This window comes from Idiotropiscis lumnitzeri, chromosome 2, assembly GCF_059441095.1.
Source record: "Idiotropiscis lumnitzeri isolate Australia: NSW breed Sydney's pygmy pipehorse chromosome 2, RoL_Ilum_1.0, whole genome shotgun sequence".
Classification (NCBI taxonomy): Eukaryota; Metazoa; Chordata; class Actinopteri; order Syngnathiformes; family Syngnathidae; genus Idiotropiscis; species Idiotropiscis lumnitzeri.
The window spans coordinates 27,560,374-27,585,980 of NC_142392.1; the positions used below are offsets into that span (position 1 = coordinate 27,560,374).

A 25,607-nucleotide genomic window follows, 5' to 3' on the forward strand; every position below is an offset into this window, starting at 1 on the left:
ATTCCACAGTCTCACACCCCCCACACAAAGGATGCAGCAACATACCATGAACTATGCCAGGCTCCAACTCTTACATTCCTTTAAAGGGATCCCGGCATCTACAGGTAAGTTGGAGGAAATTAGGGTAGCGACAGCCGCTGACCCCGAACTTCAATGTGTTGCAGGACTAATAGAGAGAGGATGGCCTGAGCACATCAGTAAAGGGCCAGTAGTTGCTAGAGCATATGTTCAAGTTAAATCAGAACTGTCAGTGCATGATTGCCTAATTCTGAGAGGGTGTAGGATTGTTGTGCCACGATCAATGAGAGGGGAAGTACTTCAGAAAGTTCATGAGGGACATCAAAGCCTCATCAAATGTAGACAGAGAGCGGGTTCATCCGTGTGGTGGCCCGGACTTTCATCGGAAATATGCAAGCTCGTGGCATCATGTCAAGTGTGCTACGAAATGAGAAGAACTCAACAAAAGGAGCCACTCCTATCCACACCGCTTCCGGAGCGACCTTGGAAGAGCGTAGCCATGGACATCTGTGAATTTAAACAACATAACTACCTTGTAATCTCGGATTACTACTCAAGGTTTATTGAAACATTACACCTGCCATCTACAACGAGTGCACAAATAATACAAAGTTTGAAAACCGTTTTCGCTAGATTTGGCATTCCAAGTGAGATAGTGAGCGACAATGGTCCCCAGTTTACAAGTGCTGAATTCAAGGAGTTCGCGAAGCAGCTCGACTTCCAACACTACACGTCCAGCCCTCATCATCCAAAAGGAAATGGACATGCAGAAAGAGCAGTGCAGACAGCTAAGAGGATCCTGAAGCAGGAGGACCCTGTCATGGCGCTCATGTGTCATCGAGCTACTCCCTGTTCCACGACAGGCTACAGCCCAGCTGAGCTGTGGATGGGGAGGAAAAATAGAACGACACTTCCAACACTGGAGGAGAACCTCAAACCTAAGTGGCCCAGCAGGACAGTTGTGGAGGAGTCAGATAAGAAGGAAAAGGCGAAACAGGCTCACTACTTCAACCGTCCCCATGGAGCCAGAACTTTGCCTTCTTTACGTCCAGGTGACCAAGTGCTTTCCAAATTGGATCACGAGAAGTCATGGTGTTTGCCAGCTGTGGTTTCATGCGAGAGTACAACACCTAGGTCTTTCCTCATCCGGACGCCACAAGGAGCAGAACTGAGGCGGAACCGCCGTCACCTCAAACCTGGGCCAGTTCCCCAGTCAGTTCCAGCAGCGTCCGAAGACTACAAGCTGACGGACATCCACCCTGTCAACACCGGCATAGACGACAACGTTTCTGTTTGCCGGAGCGAGTCGACATCCTCGACTTCCCCACCTACTCGGGTGTTGACCCGTTCTGGACGAGTGTGAAAACCAGTCGACAGGCTTGACCTGTGAGACTGAGACTCATGGTCTTTGGGGGGGGGGGAATAAAAATGAAAATGAAAAATTGCTCATGCTTTTGGGATTTGTTTGATTGTTGCATATTTCAGGTTAACTTGATTTCTGAGAGGCATCTTTATTTTTTTTTTTGCATGTTGCAGCCCAGTTGGAGAAATTAATGCTTGCTTGATGTTATTGAAAATAACACAAATGAGGGGAGATGTCATGTAATAGTACTAAATTTGTATTTGCGACGGTGTTGCACCTTTACGGTAACTGAGTGTCACAATTGTCTCGCAGGGGGTCTCGCGAGATTGTTCATGCAAGTGGGGAGTTGTGGTGAGTGGTATCGCCATTAAAACGTGTTGCTAGACAAGAGCCTCGTTGCCATCATTTACAGTGCGGGCATCTCTTCTGTCAAAGTCAATGAGCTTTCATATTTGTTAGACAGTTGCGAAAACCAATTAGATCACGAGTTGGTTACAGTGAGCCTTCTCGCTGACCTTATGCTGAAAGGTGATGAACGCGTTTTGTGATTGGATACTCACTCGTGAGGGGGCGGCGCTATGCCGAATGAACACAACCAAAAGTCGTAATTGGCGACGGTTCGAAAATCTAAAATATATTCTTGCTTTTTTTAAAACACAATGGCCGAAGGATGGAAAAGTGTGGATTTAATTGCAGATCCACTTGCAAGGACATTTTCAAGTCGGACCTTTCAAGAGAAGCTATATCGTCCAACACTCACTCAGTGGTGCGTAAGTGTGTTTCTGGATATTATTTGTCCAGCCGATGTGTCATTGTCACGATCCATGTGTATTTGTTGCAGCTGAGTGGGCGTGCCCGACGGCGCGCTTCTTTGGGACTCGGCCGCGAGCGAGAAGCGTTCACGAGCCACACAGCTGCGACCAATGAAGTTAATGAGTCACGGACTATTTAAGCCATCGACGCGGACACACTCGCGTCGGATTATTGACCGAATTTGCTCGTGCCCATGTGCCTTCGCTACAGTCTTCGCCCAAGTTTCCCCGTGTATGGTCTTTGTAAGTTTTTGATGTGTTCTATGTTTCAGCTACGTTTCGGCTCGCTTTCTGTTCTCGCTTCGTGCATTGGATCTAACCTTACCCTTTTGTGGAAGGACTCCGTCGTTTTCGGTTTTCTTGGGTTGCAAGCTTTTTCTGTTCCTCGTTTTGATTTTCCTGGTGTGAGTTCTCTCCACCAGCGCTTTTCGTTCTCGTCTTCTGGCGACAATAATTATAGATACTAGTGATGGGTAGATGAGGCATCCTGTATCGTTTCGACACAGTGACACAATGTATTGACACTGTGTTGACACTGTGTTGCTGAATACTGACACCTGGTGGACTTGCAGGAAATATTTGACAGTGTCATCTGACACTGATCTGTCAAACTAATTTTATCCAATTCCATTGATTAGCGACGTGATCTGTTTTTATATATCCTATTTCGTATTACTTTCCATCGCACTAATTATTCTCTTATCTAATTTATATATTTAACTGAATTATTGTTGTATTGCACTGGAGAGGGGAGCTCTCTAATCTCGTTGCACACTTGAGTACAATGACAAAGGGATTTCTGATTCTGATTAGGCATTTGCTTTCACATTATTTTTACATACACGCAATTTCATAAAAAAAATCTTTGATATTCGAGACGCAGTTTATAAATTAAGAGAACATCTGTCTGAATGCCCAAGTAAAAGTGTTGTGAATGACAATGGACTCATTGTAATTAAAGATTTTTATTCAAAAGAAATTAGTTTCTCCAGCGTTTTGTTATTCAGTCTATTTCTTTTTTTGAGGCAATTTCCCCCGCATTTGAGAAGATCCTCTCACAAGGCACTGAAGAGGCCGGTGTGCACAACGCCTGTGTGGCTAATATAAATAGGTGAGGGAACGTTGCCTCCATGGACTTCCAGTATAAGAGCGGGTCTTCCGTACGTGCAACGTGTCCTGCTGACATATAGCGCTGCACCTCTGAGTGCGCATCAACAGTGACGTCTTCCATCTTGCGGATATTTAACGCAAAGTAATGCGCCAATAACTCGATGCTTGTTTTGAGCGTCCATCCTGTTGACAGATGCGCTTCCTTATGAACACAGTTTGGCGCGCGACCGCTGTGTCGACACGATTCTGGTAGTGGTCACGTGACTTTCTCAAAGCAGTACGCGCACCGACACGGGGTTTGCCCTGGAAGCTCGGCGCGCGCATCGACGTCTCTGTGTCGCTGGACCCATCACTACTTATCAATATCACCCTCCTTGTTGAGGAGAACCTCCGGGATGGGCGTGATGAGACCCTATTTGAAGCGTTCTACGGCCTTCTGGTCACACAGGTCACATGTCACCTCAAACCTGTGGAGAGAACTGGAGGAGCGGCACTTGCAAGCGAGAAGGGGTCAATTACCTCCCTTCTGAAAATGTCAGTTTTGCATAAATTATGTGTAGTAATGTCAATCAATCATTCACTTGATGCTTGAATTTGATTAGTCCAATCTTTCTCCAGTAACAATTTGAAAATCAGCACTTTGGGAGTGCAATAGGGATCCAGGTTGATCAGACCTGTCCGCCCATTGCATCCTGCGTGCCGTTAGGGCTTGCCGGTGCCCTCAATCAGGTTTCTTTCCTGTGGCCCGTCCCTTAAACATTCACTCATACCATAGATGGGCGTGAACGACAATAGGCGGATGTGAGAGAGGAGATGGGCGTGAATGACAATGCAAAGGCACGCCCCCAGTGCAAAGCAGGATCCAGTGCCCCTGTATGGGCAAACGTGGCTGCTTGCTCTGTCGTTAGAGCTTTCGCAAAGGCCGGCTTCTTGAGGAGCCGCACACAGCAGCGACACGGGAATCTGACAATGACAAGAGGGAACCTGGCGTGTTTGTGGGAGAATTTGCCCAGCTGTTTATTTCTGATACAGAAGATGATTTTGATGGATTTTTGGATGATGACTAATTAATAGTAATGTGAGTACATTGTTAAATAGTTCAATAAAATACAACCAAACTCAGTTTTGCTCCTGTTGCCTTTTTAAAAACAGCTAGCCACGCTAGCCATGCTATCTTCTGTTTTAGTGTGCATGCATGTTAACTAAGGTATTGTATCGTAGGCTGGGAGGCAGAATTTTGCTGAGCCTACACCATTACGCTATTCAGTTGATTCGGGGTGATAGTTTTAGTTTTGATGCAACACCGTGACTGCACATTGTTTGTTGATTAGTGATTTGCTCACACCGGCATTGTGTCGGCATCCCATCTGAGGGGCTGCGCGGCAGCGAGACGGCGCGGCAGACTGACAATTACTCTCGTGTTTGGTGGAGAACGTGTCCAACTGTTTATCTTGGATACAGAAGACAAGGACTTGGTGCATTTTTGGATAAGGACAACTTCAGCACGTTGTTAAAAGCTAAAATAAAATACCACAGAACTCCCGCTGCCATTTTAAAAACACGCGAGCGCGATTGAGCAGCTAGCGCGACTGCTTGGTTGCTTGGTTCTGTTTGCGGCCAATGATACCGCGCGTTCTATCTATGTATCAAATACAGAAATAGCACCCTCACCTGGGACTGCGCCCTTTGATACGGCGCGTCTTTTGGGTGCGAAAATAAGGTACTCCAATGCGTGTTAGTTTTTTGTACTCAAAAAGAAAAGGGTCAAATAAAGACTCAACAACAGCTGATTATAGTTGCGATATTTTAGTTTCTTTGATTTCTGGAGTTCAGGAAATAGTACAAAGACAGATATCTGGGTGGCTTTTTCTTAATCTGACGAGAAATTATAATCAGACGAGCACAATCGAAAAATGGCGCGCTGATCTCAGCCCAGCCTCACATTTTATAGGAGGTTTTCTTTGTCAAGGGTCATGTAGTTTGAATCGGTCGTCCTTGCTCCTTCCCACGTTCCACGTCCAAGGCTGACCTTCTCAGGCAGGCGGCAGTCTCTCCGTCTCTCCTTCCCCTGTAATCTCGTCAGTGTACAGATTGTGTGGTGTATGTTTTCCCAGATCAGATTATGTTTTTGGGTGTTCTTGATCGCGTCCCGGTGACGTCCTCCCCGGCCCAACTTGATATGTTTGTATCTTCTATGGCCTATGTGGAGAATGTGTTCAGTCGTATTTGTCCATGAAGTGCTATTTGGTTTGTCATCAGTTTAACCTGAGCAGACTGAATCTGTTTCTTCTGAATGAGAGTGGATCATGAAAATACAATGTGTGTAATTTTGAGGTCTTACATTTAAACTAAGTCATATCAATTTAGGATATGAATGCATCAGTAAACACCATGACTACAATCCCAGTCAATCTTATCGATGCACTGTACTTCTACATTCATTTGAGAAATGCTTTTTGTTTAATCAATGTTGAACATATTCAGTAAATGTGAACCTGCTAAATTAAATAATTGACCTTCTGTCCCGTAAGTGTTTAAAATAATGCCAGCAATCGTAATACAATCCTTCACTATTAATTACATAACGCCTACAATAAAATATAACTTTAACTCTATTAGTGAAAGTAAAGTTTAATTTAGGCTATTAAGTAACTCAGTGGTGGGCCTTCAAGGCCTTCTCTGTTGGCCAAACATAATCAATAAAAAAAAATGATCATAATCGTTGCGTTGATGTCATATTATAGCTGAGCGTTGTATTTTTAGGTGAGTTTTGAATCCAATCGGAATTCCGCTTGCTCGTGATGCCGGGCAGGTTTCAGAATACGAGGAGCGCGCATTATTCGTTCCGAGGCCTTAAGATGCAATTGTGCGGGCATCTCTTCTGTCAAAGTCAATGAGCGTTCATATTTGTTAGACGGTTGCGATAGCCAATCAGATCACGAGTTGGTTACAGTGAGCCTTCTCGCTGGCCTTATGCTGAGGGTGATGAACGCGTTTTGTGATTGGATGCTCACTCGTGAGGGGGCGGCGCTATGCCGAATCAACACACCCGAAAGTCGTAACTGGCGACCGGTCGAAAATCTAAAATATATTCTTGCTTTTTTTAAACCACAATGGCCGAAGGAGGGAAAAGCATGGATTTAATGTTAGATCCACTTGCAAGGACATTTTCAAGTCGGACCTTTCAAGAGAAGCTATATCGTCCAACACTCACTCAGTGGTGCGTAAGTGTGTTTCTGGATATTATTTGTCCAGCCGTGGTGTCATAAATGATGGTATTTTGATGGGTATTTATTCAAGTAGGACAAAGTAGGACTTCACTGAAGGCACAGGTATGAAATGCACTGAAGTAACTTAAAAGTAAAAGTAAAAAAAAAATAAATTACGATTGTTTAAGAATGTGCAAGAAAGAACTCAATCTGATCGAAATGTTGTGCTTTGACAAATGTTGAAAATAATGACATTTTCCAGGAGGTATTTATTTCTTTGTTGTTTATTCATTCAATTCTATACTTATTTCAATATTTGAGTATTGTTTTTCTTTCAATATGTCGTATATTTTGTCTTTGAAGTGTGGGTCCTTGCTGCCTTCCGGAGAGGCAGCCGAGCAAGGCTGGATTGGTGATGGAAAAGAACTTGTTCGAAAAAGATTTTATTCTCGTCACATGCTGATGTCAAAAGAAGTCTCCCCAAAAACGTGCGAGCCCCCTCTCAGACATTCCCTTCTTATACGGAATGCCCAAATAGGACATGAATTTCTAATTTTCCCTTGTTGCATATGCATTCCCATCCCGCTAGTCTTCGGGATTTCCCTCCAAAAGTCCCCCAGAGGGAGAGCAGATGCGTCTCCCCGTTGATACGACCAGTCTACTCGTGACCACCTTAAATTACTCTCATACCCTGGAAGGTCACTGACCTGGCGAGAGAATTGCCCCCACCATAAACAATGCTCAGGCCTATTTTCTCTCAGGGCAGTATCTGGTTACATCGGAACTTCAGAACCAAGACTGGTCACTTCTGTGAGCTCCAGTCCCTTCATAGTTTCATAAAGAGAATTACTTCCCATATCTATATAAGGCCATTTAAAAATACAGTTTTTTTTTTAAATTTCAATGTATATTTTAGATTGCTTATATAATACTACAATATTTATTCAATTATTTTAATATGCAAAATTATATCAATATTAAATTAAACCTTTTTATTTCACTCTTGAATATTTCTGAACAAATTTGTTCATTGGAATAAGTATGCAATTTAAATTATTCCATCCATTCAGCCATTTTCTGCCGCTCATCCAGGGTCGGGTTATTGAATTAATTTTTTTGTATTTTTTATAATTCAAGATTTATTTCAAGATCAGGATTCTTCTCAATGAGTTCAATATTTATAAAATGTTTCTATATTTGTTATTAATTGAATTAAGTCTGTATGTGATTTCCAATTTTACATTTTAATATTTACCTATTTCACTATATAAATAATCCAATCTATAAAAAATATAATAAAGCATGAACAAAAATATTTGGTATATTTGACAAAATTATAGTTTTTTTCCGAAGTGAGATTCTGCTTCGCAACAAACCCCAAACACTTGATAGAGCTCAACCTAGAAAGTGTATTTTGCCAGTCAAAAATTTATTCAGAAAGCGAAATATTAAATGTATGTGAGTGGATATTTGAAGAGTTTGAGTTTTGTTCAATGGACCATACATATACGAGCCAGCCTAACACAGCGAGAAAACCAGCGCTGACTCCAGTCGCCATCAAGTTGCCAACTCCTGACATTCCAAAACCTTTGAGAGAAACTGAGACTATTTGCGTTTCTCCTTCTGGCTCTTTTTATCGTTCAACTTCGAGTTCAGTTTTTCACCTTTTCACAGCGTAATGAAGGCCAGTTGAGCAAGTGGAACAAGTGATTTTATTGATGATTGTGGAAAGCAGCGATTTCAGAAGCACCGTTTCTTCTCACAACTTTTCCATTAAGTACGATTAAAAAGACAACTGAAAAAGCATAATGTTAACAAATGTTGTTCCAGGCAAAGACAATTAATTTCATTAATAATGTTTGATATGAAAACAAAAAAAATCATCACTCAGGGACAACGGATGCAAATTAGCCATTGGCTATAATCTGGCATATTTACAGGAAACAGTTTGATTAATATGCACAGTCCCTGTATACTTTCGAAAATAAAAACAAATACAAATACGCAGACACAATGGTTCTTCTGGCACGGATCACACGCTTAATGTCAATAAAAAAGCTTTGCAAAATTCAATATCATATTTTATTTAAAATCACATTTATATCTTACCACAAAGAGTCAGTTCCTTCAGTTTTTTGTTTTCTTTTTTTTAAGCTTCAAGGATCGCTGCTTTTCTCACCAGCACAATTGTGACTCTCCGCATGCTGTTTAGTGGAGAATTTTTGAGCACAAACGCTGCAACTGAATGGCTTGTCTCCACTGTGTGTTCTTGTGTGGTTTCGTAAATGCGACTTTTGAGAGAAACTTTTTCCACAAACTGAGCAGGAAAAAGTTTTTTCACCACTGTGTATTCTTGTGTGAATTATTAAATGAGACTTTCGAGAGAAACTCTTGCCACAAACTGAGCAGGAAAAAGGTTTTTCATCACTGTGTGTTCTTCTATGGTTTGTTAAAGTTGAATTTTGAGAGAAGCTTTTGCCACAAACTGAGCAGGAAAAAGGTTTTTCGCCACTGTGCTTTCTTGTGTGACTTGTTAAATTTGATTTTAGAGAAAAGTTTTTACCACAAACCAAGCAGGAAAATGGTTTTTCTCCAGTGTGTGTTCTTGTGTGGTATTTTAAACTTGATTTTAGATAAAAGCTTTTTCCACAAACCAAGCAGGAAAATGTTTTTTCTCCAGTGTGTGTTCTTGTGTGAGTTATTAAATGAGACTTTCGAGAGCAACTCTTGCCACAAACTGAGCAAGAAAAAGGGTTTTCTCCACTGTGAGTTCTTGTGTGGATTGTTAAATCAAACTTTTGAGAGAAGCATTTTCCACAAACTGAGCAGGAAAAAGATTTTTCACCACTGTGTGTTCTTGTGTGGATTGTTAATTGAAACTTTCCAGAGAAACTCTTGCCACAAACTGAGCAGGAAAATGGTTTTTCTCCAGTGTGTGTTCTTGTGTGAATTATTAAATGAGACTTTTGAGAGAATCCTTGGCCACAAACTGAGCAGGAAAAAGGGTTTTCTCCAGTGTGTGTTCTTGTGTGGTATTTTAAATTTGATTTTAGAGAAAGGTTTTACCACAAACCAAGCAGGAAAATGTTTTTTCTCCAGTGTGTGTTCTTGTGTGGCTTGTTAAATTTGCCTTATGAGAGAAGCATTTTCCACAAACTGAGCAGGAAAAAGATTTTTCACCACTGTGTGTTCTTGTGTGAATTATTAATTGAGACTTTTGAGAGAAACTCTTGCCACAAACTGAGCAGGAAAAAGGTTTTTCTCCACTGCGTATTCTTTTGTGTGCTATTAACCTTGCCTTTTCAGAGAAACCTTTTCCGCAAAATGAGCAGGAAAAATGTTTATCTCCACTGTGTGTTCTTGTGTGCCTTACAAAATGAGACTTTCGAGAGAAGCTTTTGCCACAAACCGAGCAGGAAAAAGGGTTTTCACCACTGTGTGTTTTTCTGTGCCCTTTTAAAGACAGCTTTGAAGTGAATGAGTCAGTGTGACATGCCCTTTCACCTTTGGCTTGCCCACCGTCAACGTCATCATCGTCATGAGCGTCTGATGTGTCCTCATTACGTACTTGTGATGGCCCCCAGTGGTCTTCGTCACCTTCTGTTGTCACGTGATGACTTGAGCTGCTGCTTGGAGGCTCCGCCCCTCTGTTGTCCTCACTCACATTCTTTTTTTCATCTTCAGTCTTTATAGGGACAACATTCACTGGTGACTTGTTGATCTCCTCCTCCTCCTCCTTTTTGATGTGAGTCAAATCTGGCTCCTCTTTCACAGAACAGAGATCATTTTGTCTGACGTCTGCAGGACACAAAAAGACAAATTTGGTTTGGTCAAGTCAAATCTCAGGCGGCGACTTTGTCTTATTTTCTACCGTGCTACCTTGACTTGTGCCTGCCGCACACGGAGCAATGCGTGCGACCCCGATTTGGACCGGACCATGGGGGCATTTCACAAAATTACGTCCTACGATGTAAGCCTCCATTTTCTAGCAGCACAACAGTGATAAACGAGCATTTAAAAAGGAAGCACGTTGCGGCTGATGCCGATTTCATTCCTGACATAGTCACAGACGTTTCTGGAAGCGAGCTGAAGTTCGCACACACAGGATATTGTGTGCGTCTGATGGAACACCTGTTGTGGGACCCTAATTTATTAATGGGGGCCACTGGGGGCCATCGCAACATAATGTCATTGATAAAATGGGAATCCTTCAAGTGAAATATGTTTACAAGTATTTCTGTTAGGTTCGCCGGTCAGCGAGGAGGGGGTGGACCCAAAATGCGAGGAAGCCGGGATTAGGGTAACTTAAAGGGAATTTATTCAACAAAACGAAACCAAAAGGCAACAAGGTACTAGGGACAAAATAAAACAATGAGGACGAACAAGGGCGCGACAGGACAGAACTGAACTAGACTGTGAAACGGGGACAATAACAAGTGACTACGAGCTATGATCAGGAATGACAGCAAAGAGTAACGGTGGCATGAGGAAAGGGCAAAGCAATTGCAGTGCTGTCCGCAAATGGGGCAATGCGCCGACGCTGAGCTGTCGGCACGGGGTGGTTAAGTAGTCCATTGATTAGGGGAGCAGATGGGAGTCAGGTGTGCGGGGCTAACGGGGAACAGGTGCGTGGCTGGAGGGAACGGAGAGCTGAGGGGAAACGCCCCTACTCAGCCTACCGGGGTAAACAAAAACAAGGACAAGGCATGGGACGTGAAAAATGACAACAAAGCCCTGCCATGACCGACACGGATCATGACAATTTATTTTTGCATTTAGAGATAGAACTAAATGTTCCTGGGCTTGTTGGTAGAAAAGGGGGTTGTGGCGTTCTCCCTTTTTAAGCCCATAGCAAGCCAAAGATGCAGATGCATTCCTTGCAGCATGCGCTTGTTCACCGATGAGATCCGTGCAACCCTGGGTGGATGCATTAAATGTATTTTAAATGTTTGGATGAGGTGAAACAACGCACACGAGCACAAAACAGTGCAGAGCCACCGGAGGTTCATTGACCGAGCCAGTAAAAATTTCATAAATAAGACCAATACGTACTTGATTTATTTAAAAAAAATTAATCCTTTGTGCTTTATCCACTAAAATTCATCAACCGCCATTGATCTTTTTGCCGCAGTGTGCACAGTTTTTGTCAAAAACGAGACAAGTCTGCACAAATGAATCACCCAGCCAAGATTGTCTTTGTCACTTGCAAGGAGCAGTCCGCCAAAGAGAAAAGCGTTCCCGCTCCTGTGCGGCGTTTTATTGAAGCGCAGCAAAGCAATTTGTATGTCAACTCATAAAGAATGGAAAAACATGAACACTTTGACTTTATCACACTTCTGTTCAATGCGAGCTAAACGGTTTTCTGTCAAACACGGTTCAAGACGTGCATCTGTTTTTGTGGCTTCCTGCTAAACTGCCAGCATAGACACAACTCTGTTACCACTGAACTCACGTTTTCCTGTTTAAGAGGTCCATGTTTTTGTGACCTTCTATTAACCCGTAAGCATAGTTTTGAAACATGATGACATGACAAACTTAATTTCTTTCACAATAATATAAAAACTTTCGCAGATATTGCAAAAACAAATTGGAGAAGCTGTGGAGCAGAGCACAACATCAGCACAACCATAGTGTCGAAATTCTGAAAATGTTCCATAACAGAGGAATTCGCAATGGGTGCTGAAACACCACACCCTGCAAGTCACATGGAGTATTCTACATCTGAAATTAACTCTGCCAACCGTCTTCACCAATGGGCCGAAATCTTTAGTATGATGATGCGCACCGATAGTTAATGTGATTTGTGGCTCCGCGAACAGAGACAATTCATACCGTTTCCTCTGCTCTGGGGCAAGGCACACATGCGAGGCAGCACCGGTAGACATCACAAATACATAATCCTAATGCAAGACGCACTTCTGACCCTCGAAATTGGGTGAATGCATCCTGACAAACCAAATCATCAGAACTCAGTGTTCAATGAAAAGGACCAATTGGTGGTTTGAAGGGGTGGAGGCGGCTTCACTGGGCAAACCAGAGCAGGAACAGGACGGACCACCCGCGGGAGGATGGAGACCCTGGTCTCAGAGCTGCCCAGTCTACTGGAACGGAGGACAACATAAGCTTCCCCCGGCGGAAGTGCACAGTCAAATTCAGTCCCACTCGAATTCCAATGTTTGTTTCACAGGTGCAGGTTCAGTCCATGGCAGTGACTCGGCCAATCTCAAGAGTCCCACAAACGTGACAGTGTTGTTGCTCATTGGGATATGCAGAAGGAGCTTGCAAAGCGTGGAATATCTTGTTCCAGCATCTAAAACTGTTGTCCATCAATCGTCACCGGAATGCCAAGACTTGCCGGTCCTTGAATGCTGAGGCTCCGCGGGCACCCCTATCGTGGAATGTGGTTCCAATCGGGTTGAGGCGTCAAGTGTGTGTTTGGAAGCCATAGAAGCGTTGTCGGAGGGGGTAGCGGTGGCGCCCCCGTGCTAGGGAGCTCTTTGTGACTGGCATGGCGCTGGACCACAGGATGGTACATTTCAGGAAGTGGCTCGGTTTGGACCGCTCATCACCCAGTGACCCCACACCCCACAGCAAGAGCACGTCCCACTCACAACCCATGTCTATAACCACCCCTACTTCTGTTACGTGACCTTGTTGACCGGCAGGTGCGGACAACAAGCCTGCTGTGGGCACTGCGTCACCAGAACCTGGCCCAGGAGCAGCGGAAACGGAAAGAGCAGACGCAATGGGAGCTGCATGCGTCGGATGCTGCATTAGCTGCTTCCCCCCGCTTTTATTTTATTTTTTTTCCCCCCATATTCTTTTTTCCTTTCCCGGTGAATTAGCACTCTTGGCCCTCTGAACCCGCAGGTGTAACAATTCTTTTTCTCCAGCCAATACAATATTTTCTTTCATCAATGCAAAAACGGGGGTTCTACTCATACTGATTAGCAGTTTCTCATTGACGGACTGTTTCGCTTGATGTCAGTAACTGGGAGGTGCACGCCCTCGAGGACGGCCACCCGGCACAGCTGAGTGATGGTGACACTATTGGACGGGTCACTGGCGGAAGCTTCAATCCATTCGCGTCTCGCCCCGTCTCCCATAAGAGCTCACCAACTTAATCCCTCATCATATTTTACAAAAGCCAATGCCAATTGGTTTTGTCTTCTGTTTATGATTCATATTCAATCCCCATGAACACGTCAACTATAATTTAGCTATTCTTTTTTAACTAACTAATATAACCCCGTTTTCCTCAACCAATGAGTCAGTATTCTTTGAAGTGGATTATCCGCAGACTAAAAATTTCTCATTTAATTTATATCAATTAACTGTATCTCAAAAGTCCCCTCATAACATGATAATTCATCATATTCCTGTCATTTCCATCTCAAAATGTCGTTCCATTAATTGAATTACCGTCGTACATCCGTCGCCAAACTGAAGTATGGAACATTAGATGTTTTTTTTTTTTTTCCCGTTTTACATGACCTTTAACCTTGCATGTCCTGTTTCAACAAAATTGTCTCTCTTATCAGTGTTAACGTTTTCATCACTCAGGGCTTTTCCGTGTTGACAAATCACATTCCACGGAACATGCATTCATCCTTTTATGATCTTAGATTTCTCTATTTAAATCACCGCTTCTTGCAATGAAGATTAATTTCACCCCAATGATTATGTAGCCAATTATCTTTCTCATTCTAATTTTGCTTTAGTTATTATCCAAATTTTTGAACATTTTTTATGCTGCATCTTTCAATGCACACTAGGACGCACACGCGTTAGTTGAACTGATAAAACGGAATATTAATGCAATAACATTTGGGTTTTAGAAGGGGCAATTCGGCACTGGTTTATAACTATCACCCCTTATCTCCTGCGTGGGGGCTGCCTGACTTCCTGTTCCCACAGTAGATGGAGGTGAGATCACAGCGCTCTGCTTGCATTCTTCCTGCTGGGCCCAATCTTCAACAATTTCACCTCTGCATGATCATTGTTGACATGTCCTATTAAAAATCCTCACATGCAAAAAACAATTACGAGAACAAAATACTGCACCTATCTCCCCCCCTTTGACACATGCCCCACATGTGTCAACACAAATAACAATAAAAACAAACGAAGCAGCAACCCCCCTAATTAGGCCGAACTTTCACGTACTTTCATCTCATCTCTTCACAAACCCCTGCGTACATCCTGTGCCAATACGGGGCGGACCGCAGCCAGGTTTTTGATTTTGCGTGGCCTTGACCAGAACACGAGTAATCACAGGGTACGTATCTGAACAGCGGAGTTGAACCGGCCCAGAAAAAGAGGGATCCTGCTCAAATTTGCCACACGTACTCAAAATGACCCAATAGGTACACAGAATAAGTCACTTGATGGTTGGGGTCAATTTTTGTGATTAGGGGGGGGTACTTATTGTGGCAGAGGCTGCCAGAATCAGTCCCCCCATGGTAACTTTCCTACTGCGTAAGTGGTCAATGAATGCACCTCGAGTCCGACGCAGAACGTTTTTATTCTTTTGCTACTCTTGACGCGGCTATCGGTGGTTATAAAAAATAAACAAATCAGTCAATTGGAATACAATTACGTGTTCTCTAACAGGATACCACCTATCTGTATGATGCCACTTAATTTGATCTCGCTGGAAACACGATATAGCCCACGTCACTAATCCTCTCCCCTTTTCATCGTGTTTTAATGACTGAAATTCCTTTATGGTAGCTTCATTGATTGCGAAATTTCTTTGGTCTAACTAATGCAAATGCAGGGAATTTCCCCCCGATTTCGGCGCAGTCAAACGCTTCCTTTACGTGTTAAATTGTAGCGATTGGTGTGCTGAAACCCACACCGACGAAGACTACCACTTTTATGGAAACCCTAGTTTAAATGACAGCAAATCAAAAACACAAACTCATACATTCTTCGTGCCTTTCAATGAAAACAAACGTAGTAACATCGCGCCGCCTTCAGTCAATGCGTGTGCGCAGGGGATACAGATTTTGGCAGGGGGAAAGTACTTTGGCACGACACCGGCGTGCGTGAGCGGAGCGCGAGGCTGTCAGTTATGAATGAATAAATGAATAAATAAATAAATGAAAAATGCCACCTTTCATTTCACAAGGCACACCGGACTGCGTACCAGCAGGTAAAAGTCAAAGTAATTAAATAAATACAAAAAGAAGTAATTGAATAAATACAAAACTAATGGCTGGGGAATAAAAAAATAATACGTTTTAATAATATTTTTTTGTTATAACATGAATTTCACTCTCTCTCTCTCTCTACCCGTGTATATATATATATATATATATATATATATTTTTAAGCATTTTTTAAGGTGTGCCGCTACTTCGCACCTATATATATTTATATATAGGTGCGAAGTAATATATATATATATATATATATATATATATATATATATATATATATATACACACACACACGTTTTTTTTTGTTTGTTTTTTTTTGAAGGTGCGACGCTACTTCACGGATTTTCAGTTTTCGCGGGTGGTCTCGGTCCCCATTAACCGCGATAACCGGGGGTTCACTGTATTTCGATTGTTGGCATTATTTTAAACACTTACGGGACCGAAGGTCAATTATTTAATTTAGCAGGTTCATATTTACTGAATATGTTCAACATTGATTGTTAAAGATGTGCTCTCAAAGTCCTTACTTTGTTACGTATGTTTATGATGTATTACTTTGTCACATGCATGCTTATGATGTGCCGCCCCTTTCATCCCTTTTATCCTTTGTAGCCTCAGAATAAAATCACTTCTTCCATACTGTCAGACGAGACAGGTTGTGTGCAGTTATTCCTCTGTCAATACAGAAATTCTGGTTTGCTGATCCTGAAAATAGTTGGACGCGATACTACTGCTGCGTAGTACCACTCTGCCAACATTGATTAAACAAAAAGCATTTTTCAAATGTATGTAGAAGTACAGTGCATAGATAAGATTGACTGGGATTGTAGTCATGGTGTTTACTGATGCATTCATATGCTAAATTTGTATGACTAAGTTTCAAGTTTGGCTGCCAGGATGGTCGAGTGGTCTAAGGCGCCGCGTTCAGGACCCAGTCTCCCCAGGAGGCCTGGGTTCGAATCTCGAATTTCCCCATTCTGGGACTAATAAAGGGAATATTATTATTATTATTATTATTAAATGTAAGACCTCAAAATTGCACACATAGTATTTTCATGACCCACACTCTCATTCAGAACAAACAGATTCAGTCTGCTCAGGTCAAACTGATGACAAACCAGATAGCACTTCATGGACAAATACAACAAAACACATTCTCCACATAGGCCATAGAAGATACAAACATATCAAGTTGGGCAGGGGAGGACGTCACAGGGACACTATCAAGAACACCAAAAACATAACAATTTCATCTGTGAAAACATAGACCACACAATCTGTACACTGACGAGATTACAGGGGAAGGAGAGACTGAGAGACTGCCGCCTGCCTGAGAAGGTCAGCCTTGGACGTGGGACGTGGAACGTGGGAAGGAGCAAGGACGACAGATTCAACCTACATGTCCCTTGACAAAGAAAACCTCCTAGAAAATGTGAGGCTGGGCTGAGATCAGCGCAACATTTTTGGATTGGGCTCGTCCGAGTACAGTTTCTCGTCAGATTAAGAAAAAGCCGCCTAGATATCTGTATTTGTACGATTACCTGAACTCCAGAAATCGAAGAAACTAAAATATTGCAACCCTAATCAGCTGTTGTTGAGTCTTTATTTGACCCTTTTCTTCTTGAGTACAAAAAACGAACACGCATTGGAGTAAGTTTGGCTTTGAAGATTCATTTACTAAATGTTTCTCATTTTCTCAGTGGCTCAACTCCAACAGTGGATATAAACATACACTACATCTGTCAGCATAGTTTTGAAACATAATGACATGACAAACTTAATTTATTTAGCAACATATAAATACCGGAATATGTAAAATGTTAAATAATCAGTTCGAATTTTAAAATGGGGAAAAAAAACACGGAGTTTACCCCCCACAAATGGTTATTCTTTGGCATATATTTTCGGCACTGATTTCATTTGGCATAAACAAATGTTAAGCAGACCTGCAAGTAAACGGCAATATTCAAAAATAAAACGGCAATAACCTTGAACGATTTCCCCAAACAACTTAATGTTGTGATGCATATTTTTAACGATAGAAAGTCGTTCTTTACAAAGCAAATGAGAGTAAGACGTGTACAAACCTGCTTCGTTCTCTTCTTTTATTCCACAAAGTTCCACTTTGTACTTGGGTGTCGTTCTTTCACACATTTTCAAACGTCAATCTCAACAAATCCGCACTTAGTCTCTGCTTGGCGATAACTCGTGTGCTTCTCTTCGTTCGATGAGATGAAAGAAAGATGGCATCGTTTTTCAAAGTCGCACTGAAAGGATTTCCTGTTCGTCACGAAAGTGGAAGAACAGGACACACCCCGCTGTGATTTGATTGGCTGCTGGCTGTGTGGAGCACTGTCATCAACTCACCGACAGATGTCGCCATTTGCGATGCAAATCATTGTTATCTTCTTCTAAACATCGAGAAAAACCTAAGATGCACATGAAGAAACATTTTAGTTCCCAAATATGAACTTGAGAGATGTATTGAATTTTACTTTTGTTGCTGGTTTTGTTTTCACATCTGACACCATGTTGTTGGTTGGACAGTATTCCAAATGTATTTCTCTATTATTAACAGTTGACATGATAAAGTGAAACTTTATGTCAACATATTTGCCTTTTTACAGGGTTTTTCGCCAGCGACGTGGTTGTGAATTTTAAATTAAAATACATCACTGTTTTATTCTCTAAATGTTAGAGTCTTAAAAAATGGTTTCAGTGTTTATAACTTAACTAACTTAAATATTTCATTATTCGTTTCAGTATTCATTAAACTACGGTGATTCATTATTTATTTCAAGATTCATTGAACTGTTTTAGTAATAATTTAGTATTCAATGTTTACTCGTTACTGTAGTTACTTTTTCAATATTTGTGTCACTATTTTGTTCAATCTAATATTAATATTAATAAGGCTTTGGCCTTACAGCAAGCAAACCAACTTGGTGTAAGGCCTCAACCGCAGAGAGAAGAAAAATGGTCGTGGGGGAGGTGCGCCGCCAGGAAGAGGCTGAAAGGTCTGCAAAGGCTGTCTCGCTTGCCAAGCAGGGACAGTGGATGAGGTGGGAAGGCCTGGAGAAAAGAAAGTTTGGCTGGAGGGATCTCTGGGAGATGGAAGCTAGCAACATCAGCTTCATCATCAGAGCTACCAATGACGTGCTCCCATCCCCAAAAAACCTCCACCAGTGGTATGGCGAAGATCCAACCTGTGCCCTCTGCCCAACACCAGCAACTCTCAAACACATCCTGACTGGTTGTAAGACCAGCCTCACACAAGGCCGCTATACCTGGAGGCACAACCAGGTCCTCAAGAGCTTGGCAGCAGTGCTTGAAAGCAAGAGAATTACCATCAACTCCTTGCCCTTAAGAGCCACCACTACCATTACAGCACCAAAATTTGTCAGAGAGGGACAGAAAAAGCCCCACCATCCTTTTCTCAAGACAGAAGTTGGTCAGCTATCTAAGGCTGGAAGATGCGGGTCGACATAGGTCAGCAACTAATCTTCCCAGCAGAGATTGCAGCCACCACCCTAAGGCCAGACTTAGTGCTGTGGTCACCTTCATTGAAGGCTGTCTACATTGCAGAGCTGACACTCCCATGGGAAAATGCAGTTGAAGAGGTCTATGAGCGTAAGAAGTTGCGCTACACTGAACTGGCGGCGGACGCACAACAACGAGGGTGGAAAGCCAAGGTCTATCCCGTCGAAGTTGGATGCAGAGGGTTTGTGGCCTCATCAACCATCAAGCTGCTGAAAGACCTGGGCATCCATGGACAGGCTCTGCGGCACACAGTCAGATTGCTCTCTAAAGCGGCTGAAAGAAGCAGCCAGTGGATCTGGATGAAGAGGAAGGACCCCAATTGGGCTCATAGATCAGCAACATGACCCCCGCACCCCCTCCCCATCCCACCACTAATCTCCGTCATCCCACTTGAGTACCCAGGGCAGAACCATCCACCACAGTTGATTGGGCATGGGACACAAGCGCGGGCGTGATCAACCCGCCGCTGGCCACCATCGATGAGGGTGTCTAGTGATAAAGGCCGAAACACCCAGTGATTTGATGGAACACTACTGACGATGTGTCCCAAATTGACATCTCTCCCATCCCAACCATGAGACACAAGCCCCATGCCACTCTCAACAGCAAGCCTAACCTCATGCGAATACCATCTATCGGCACAATGGACAGTTTACCATCACGTGCAGTGTTTTATGATTCTATATATATCTATATTTTTATATATATATATATATAATTTTTGGGGGACGAAGAAATATATTTCAGAAATACGTGATTAAAGCGTGACATCATCAGAAGGCGCGAGGGCCACCGAAAAACCCTTTTTTATCTCATCTTTTGGCGGATCATATCAAATATAACGAACTAAATGGTACCAACATTTTAGGCTCAGAGCTGACTATCACTCAGTTAGCAGACACGGGGAGGACATGCAAACTCCACACAAGATGGCCGGAGCCGGGATCGAACCCGATCAGCTCCGGCCATCTTGTGTGTCCTCCCCGTGCCTGCGTGGGTTTCCTCCGGGTACTCCGGTTTCCTCCCACATGCGAAAAACATGCATGGCATGCCGATTGAACACTCTAAATTGCCCCTAGGTATGAGTGTGAGCGCGGATGGTTGTTCGTCTCTGTGTGCCCTGCAATTGGCTGGCAACCAGTTCAGGGTGTCCCCCGCCTACTGCCCGAAGATAGCTGGGAAAGGCACTACCCCCACCACCCCCACCCCCGCGACCCTAGTGAGGAGAAGCGGTTCAGAAGATGGATGGATATATATATATATATATATATATATATATATATATATATATATATATATATAAGTGGTGTCAGAAAAACGTGTTTAATCCAACACCCCTCTTTAACGGCGTCAATATTTTTAACGAGCGATTACGACTCATCTTGGCCTAATAAACAAAGTAGTCCTATGACGTAGCACTGACGCTTGCGAGACCGGAAAAAAAACATCAAGCATGCGAAATTTAGGACACGCCTGCATGGGCTTGCTGTGGGGATTTTTCGCCGGTTTATAGAACTAAAAGCATCATGGCGATTGGTAAAAATGACGCAAATTCAATTCTGAACGTCAATTTTTTTTTTAACTTACCTCATGGTGTCATTGATAAGAGCAAAGTCATTTGTGTGTATTGCCATCGTGAACTGAACTCCTATCGCAGCACGTCCAGTTTAAAATACCATTTGATTGCCAAGTACACCGCTGATGCCAATTCTCCAGCCCCTTGTCAAACCCAGGCATCCATGGATAATTTGCAACTGAAACCGATGGATGGATCAACTAAATTGAGACTCACCAAAGCCATAGCGAAGTCGGTGGCCACTGCGTGTAAGCATCATGGAGGACGAAGGTCTGGCTGAAATACTTGGCATTGCGTCTATAGATATCTTCATTGTAACCCTCATTCAAGATTTGCAGGAAGCGGGGAAGGCGGAAGCTCATCGTCAGGAGAACGTGATGATGTGACCTCATTATGTGCTTGTGATGACCCCCAGTGGTCTTCATCACCCTGTGATAACTTCAGCTGCTGCTTGGAGGCTCCGCCCCTTTGTTGTCCTCACTCTCACCCTTGTTTTCATCTTCAGTCTTTATAGGGACACAATTCAGTGGTGACTTGTTGATCTCCTCCTCCTCCTTTTTGATGTGAGTCAAGTCTGGCTCCTCTTTCACAGAACAGAGATAGTCTGTAGGACACAAAAAGACAAAACACACATTTGGTTTGGTCAAGTCAAACCTCAGGCGGTGACTTAATTGTTTCTACACTGCTACCTTGACTTGTGCCTGCCTCACATAGAGCAATGCGTGCCACCCGGATTTGGACCGGTCCATGGGGTAGGGGGGAATTTCACCAAATTAAACCTCCCTTTCATAGCAGCACGGCAGTGATAATCGAGCATTTAAATACATAAACACTCAAAAAAGGCCAAAAAATGGACAAAGCTGCATAAGGGTGATTTTATTTTATTTTTTTACATATGCTTTAGGAATGTTTGTATTTGAGAACGGTGTTTTTTTTGTGTCCACTGTGTGAAGGTTCATTTGTTCTGACATACCTTATGATCCTAGGATCTGGTTTTTAGGAGATGTTGATATGATTCATGTGGATTGTCACAAATATAATTTGTTAGCCAGCACTGCTGGGAAAAAAATAGTACTCGTCAATTGGAAGTGTGAGAAGTCACCATCTTAGAGTCACAGGTTGAATGAACTTTCTTCTTATTGTACGGCAGAAAATATTTTGTTTGGAGTTCGGAGGAAGCCCACAATCTTTGGAAAAATCTGGGGAAATTTCCTTTACATTATGCCAACGTTGTCTCCTACCGGGTAGCATTTCTGTACTTGACAGGGGTTGTTCAAATATTTTTTGTTTAGCGGTAATGTGGCATAATATTTATTTATTTATATTTTTCATCTTGACCCTTAGTTGGATTTTTATACTTGCAAAAAAGATGTTTGATTGGTTAGTGTGTATGCTGTTTTGATGTTAATAAAAGCTAAATAAAAAAAAAGGCAAAAACCTTGAACGCATTTTCCTCTAACAAATGGATGTGTTGATGCATATAGTTAACAATAGAAAGTTGTTCTTTACAAGCAACCAAACCTTGACCCAGAGAGTCTCAACAACTATAGCCCGGTTTCAAATCTTCCGTTTATTGCAAAAATTCTTGAAAAGGTCATAGCGCAACAACTTAATGAATATTAGACTGCTAATAATCAATTTGAACCTTTCCAATCGGGATTTAGAGCCGACCACTCTACTGAGACGGCCCTTGCTAAAGTTACTAATGATCTTCTCATAGCTTTGGACGCCGACACCTCATCAATATTACTCTTACTCGATCTTAGTGCCGCTTTTGATACCGTTGATCATAAAATATTATTAAAACGCCTTGAAACGTGTGTTGGCATTTCAGGTTCAGCGCTTTCTTGGTTTAATTCGTATCTGTCGGAGAGGACGCACCGTGTAATTCATGGTAATGCGACTTCGGATCTTTGTAAGATCACATGTGGAGTTCCGCAGGGATCGGTACTTGGACCTCTATTGTTTAGCATCTACATGCTACCGCTTGGTGATATTATACGGAAATATAACATTAGTTTTCACTGTTATGCTGATGATACGCAATTATATATGCCGTTGGATATAACGAATCCGCGTGATTGCGATAAATTAGAGGAATGTCTTTCCGAAATTAAACAATGGATGTCTCTCAATTTTTTTGCGTCTTAACTCAGATAAAACCGAGATGCTTATCAATGGACCAGCGCGTCATCTGTACCTTTTCAAAGACACCACTCTGAGTATCGATAAATATAATATTGCCCAAAAGGATTCAACAAAAAATCTTGGTGTTATATTTGACGCAACTATGTCGTTTCAAATGCACAGAAAAAATATTACTCGAACTGTGTTTTTTCATCTGCGTAACATTGCTAAAATTCGCCCAATTCTATCAACTTGTGATGCAGAAATCTTAATCCATGCGTTTGTTACGTCTCGCCACGACTATTGTAACATTTTGCTCTCGGGTCTCCCCATGTCTAGAAATAGAATAGAATAGAATAGAAATCCCTTTATTGTCATTGTACTCAAGTGTGCCACGAGATTAGAGGGCTCCCCTCTCCAGTGCAATACAACAATAATACAGACAAATATATAAATTAGATAAATAAATAAGACAGTGCACTGGAATTCAGTACTGAATCGGGCATATAGAAACACATCACAATGCTGTTTTGCAAGGTTAGGGTGGTCTCGTGTATTAAAAGACTAGGACGAGAAAGTTTGATCATATTACCCCGATACTAGCCAATTTGCATTGGCTTCCGGTCCACTTGAGAGGTGATTTTAAAGTTCTGCTAAACCTTCGCTCACAAAATGCTGGTCTTTTAGTGATGCCGCGAGCCAAAAAGAAGTCTGCAGGTTCTCGAGCGTTCTCTATTCGGGCAACAATTCTTTGGAATGCACTACCCTCAGATATTAGAGGCGCCACCTCAGTAGAAATGTTCAAAACACTATTAAAGACGCATTTATACTCTTGTGCATTTAGCTGAAATATTTGTTGGCCTGTTGACTGCCGCTTTTTTTCTTTTTTCTCTTTTGTTTTCTTTTCTGCCCCCTTTTCCCCCGGCTGGGGGATTAGGTGAAGGTGATCCGCTAGGAAGTTTAAGGCATTGACCAACTGGGCATGCACCTGTTCCAGTGATGTCGTCTTCCTATACTTTAGCATCTAATTTAATTATTTGTTGGCCTGTTTACTGCCGCTTCTTCTCTTTTCTGCCCCCTCCTACCCCTGCTTGGGAATTAGATGATGGGGACCTGCAATGAAGATTACGGCATTGACCAACCGGGGAGGGACCTGCTCTGCCGAAGTCGTCTTCATGCAGCGCCTCTTCTGATTTCCTTATATTTCAGCACTTCGTTGAACTACTTGTTGGCCTGTTTACTGCTTCTGTTCTTTGTTTCTTTTTTCTGTTCCCAATTCCCGGGCTTGGGAATTAGGTGATGGTGATTCACTTGGAAGTGGCTGTTCTGAATTTACACCAACTGACCGGTACAAAATCGAAGGCTCATCCTTGGATATGCTGCCATGGAGATTACGGCCCTGGATGAGGATCCAGTCCACTGAAGTCATCTTCCTGCAGCACTTCATTCAATTGACTCTCACATTATCTCATCTATTATTGCATAGCATCATTTTATGTGTCAAATGTTGCCCAGTTGGCATCCATTGCAGCCTGGTCATCCTGGAAGGGGAATTCCCCTATCTGTGGTCCCTTCTCAAGGTTTCTCACCTTTCCCCTAATGGGATTTTGAGTTTTTCCTTGCCCTCCTGGGGGTTAAGATCAGTGGATGTCAATTGTGGTGATGTAAAGCCCTTTGAGACTGTCTGTGATTTAGGGCGATACAAATAAAATTGACTTGACTTGTTGCATATGCATTCCCATCACGCTAATCTTTGGGATTTCCCTCCAAAAGTACCCCAGAGGGAGAGCAGATGCGTCTCCCCGTTGATACGACCAGTCTACTCGTGACCACCTTAAATTACTTCCATACCCTGGAAGGTCACTGACCTGGCGAGAGAATTGCCCCCACCATAAACAATGCTCAGGCCTATTTTCTATCTCTTTTATTCAGAAAGTGAAATATTAAATGTATGTGAGGGGATATTTGAAGACTTTGAGTTTTGTTCAATGGACCATACCTATACGACCCAGCCAAACACACCGAGAAAACCAGCGCTGACTCCAGTCGCCATCATGTTGCCAACTCCTGACATGCCAAAACCTTTGAGAGAAACTGAGCCGATTTGCGTTTCTGTTTCTGGTTCTTTTTATAGTTCAACTTCTAGTTTAGTTTTTCACCTTTTCACACTGCGTAATGGAGGCCAGTTGAGCAAGTGGAACAAGTGATTTTATTGATGACTGTGGAAGGTACCGATTTCATAAGCAGTTTCTTCTCACACCTTTTCCATTAAGTACGATTAAAAAGACAACTGAAAAGCATAACGTTAACAAATGTTATTCCAGGCAAAGGCAATTAATTTTATTTACATGTTTGAAGTAAACACACAAAAAAAAAAATCATCACTCAGACACAATGGTTCTTCTGGCAATGATCACATTGGCTTAGTGTCAATAAAAGAGCTTTGCAAAACTAAATTTATCATATTTCATTCAAAATCACATCTACATCTTACCACAAAGAGTCAGTTCCTTCAGTTTTTTGTTATCTTTTTTTAAGCTTCAAGGATCGCTGCTATTCTCACCAGCACAATCGTGTCTCTTAGCACTCCGTTTAGTGGAGAATTTTTTAGCACAAACGCTGCAACTGAATAGCTTGTCTCCACTGTGCGTTCTTGTGTGGATTCCTAAATTTGACTTTACAGAGAAG

At 42.4% G+C, this 25,607-nt stretch overlaps 2 protein-coding genes across 2 annotated transcripts in view; both read right to left on the reverse strand.

The window, feature by feature from the left end:
• The window catches only part of LOC148342160 (uncharacterized), a 393,910-nt gene that overhangs the window by 244,053 nt on the left and 124,250 nt on the right, over positions 1-25,607 (reverse strand). The gene's annotated exons all lie outside the window — the stretch shown is intronic.
• Positions 1,232-21,084, reverse strand: LOC148342173 (uncharacterized). The gene is made up of 4 exons (XM_088285072.1): positions 21,078-21,084; positions 9,647-10,079; positions 8,805-9,563; positions 1,232-1,277 (listed from the first exon to the last, which is right to left on the reverse strand). The coding sequence occupies exons 1-4, from the start codon at positions 21,082-21,084 to the stop codon at positions 1,232-1,234; spliced, it is 1,245 nt and encodes a 414-aa protein (XP_088141198.1).

Coding starts and splice junctions, on each gene's coding strand:
- LOC148342173 (XM_088285072.1), bottom strand. Junction 9,564..9,646: donor TGTGGAAAATGCTTCTCTCA/TAAGGCAAATTT, acceptor AAACCTTTCTCT/AAAATCAAATTTAAAATACC. Junction 1,278..8,804: donor GGAAAAAGTTTCTCTCAAAA/GTCGCATTTACG, acceptor CGGTGTTGACAG/GGTGGATGTCCGTCAGCTTG.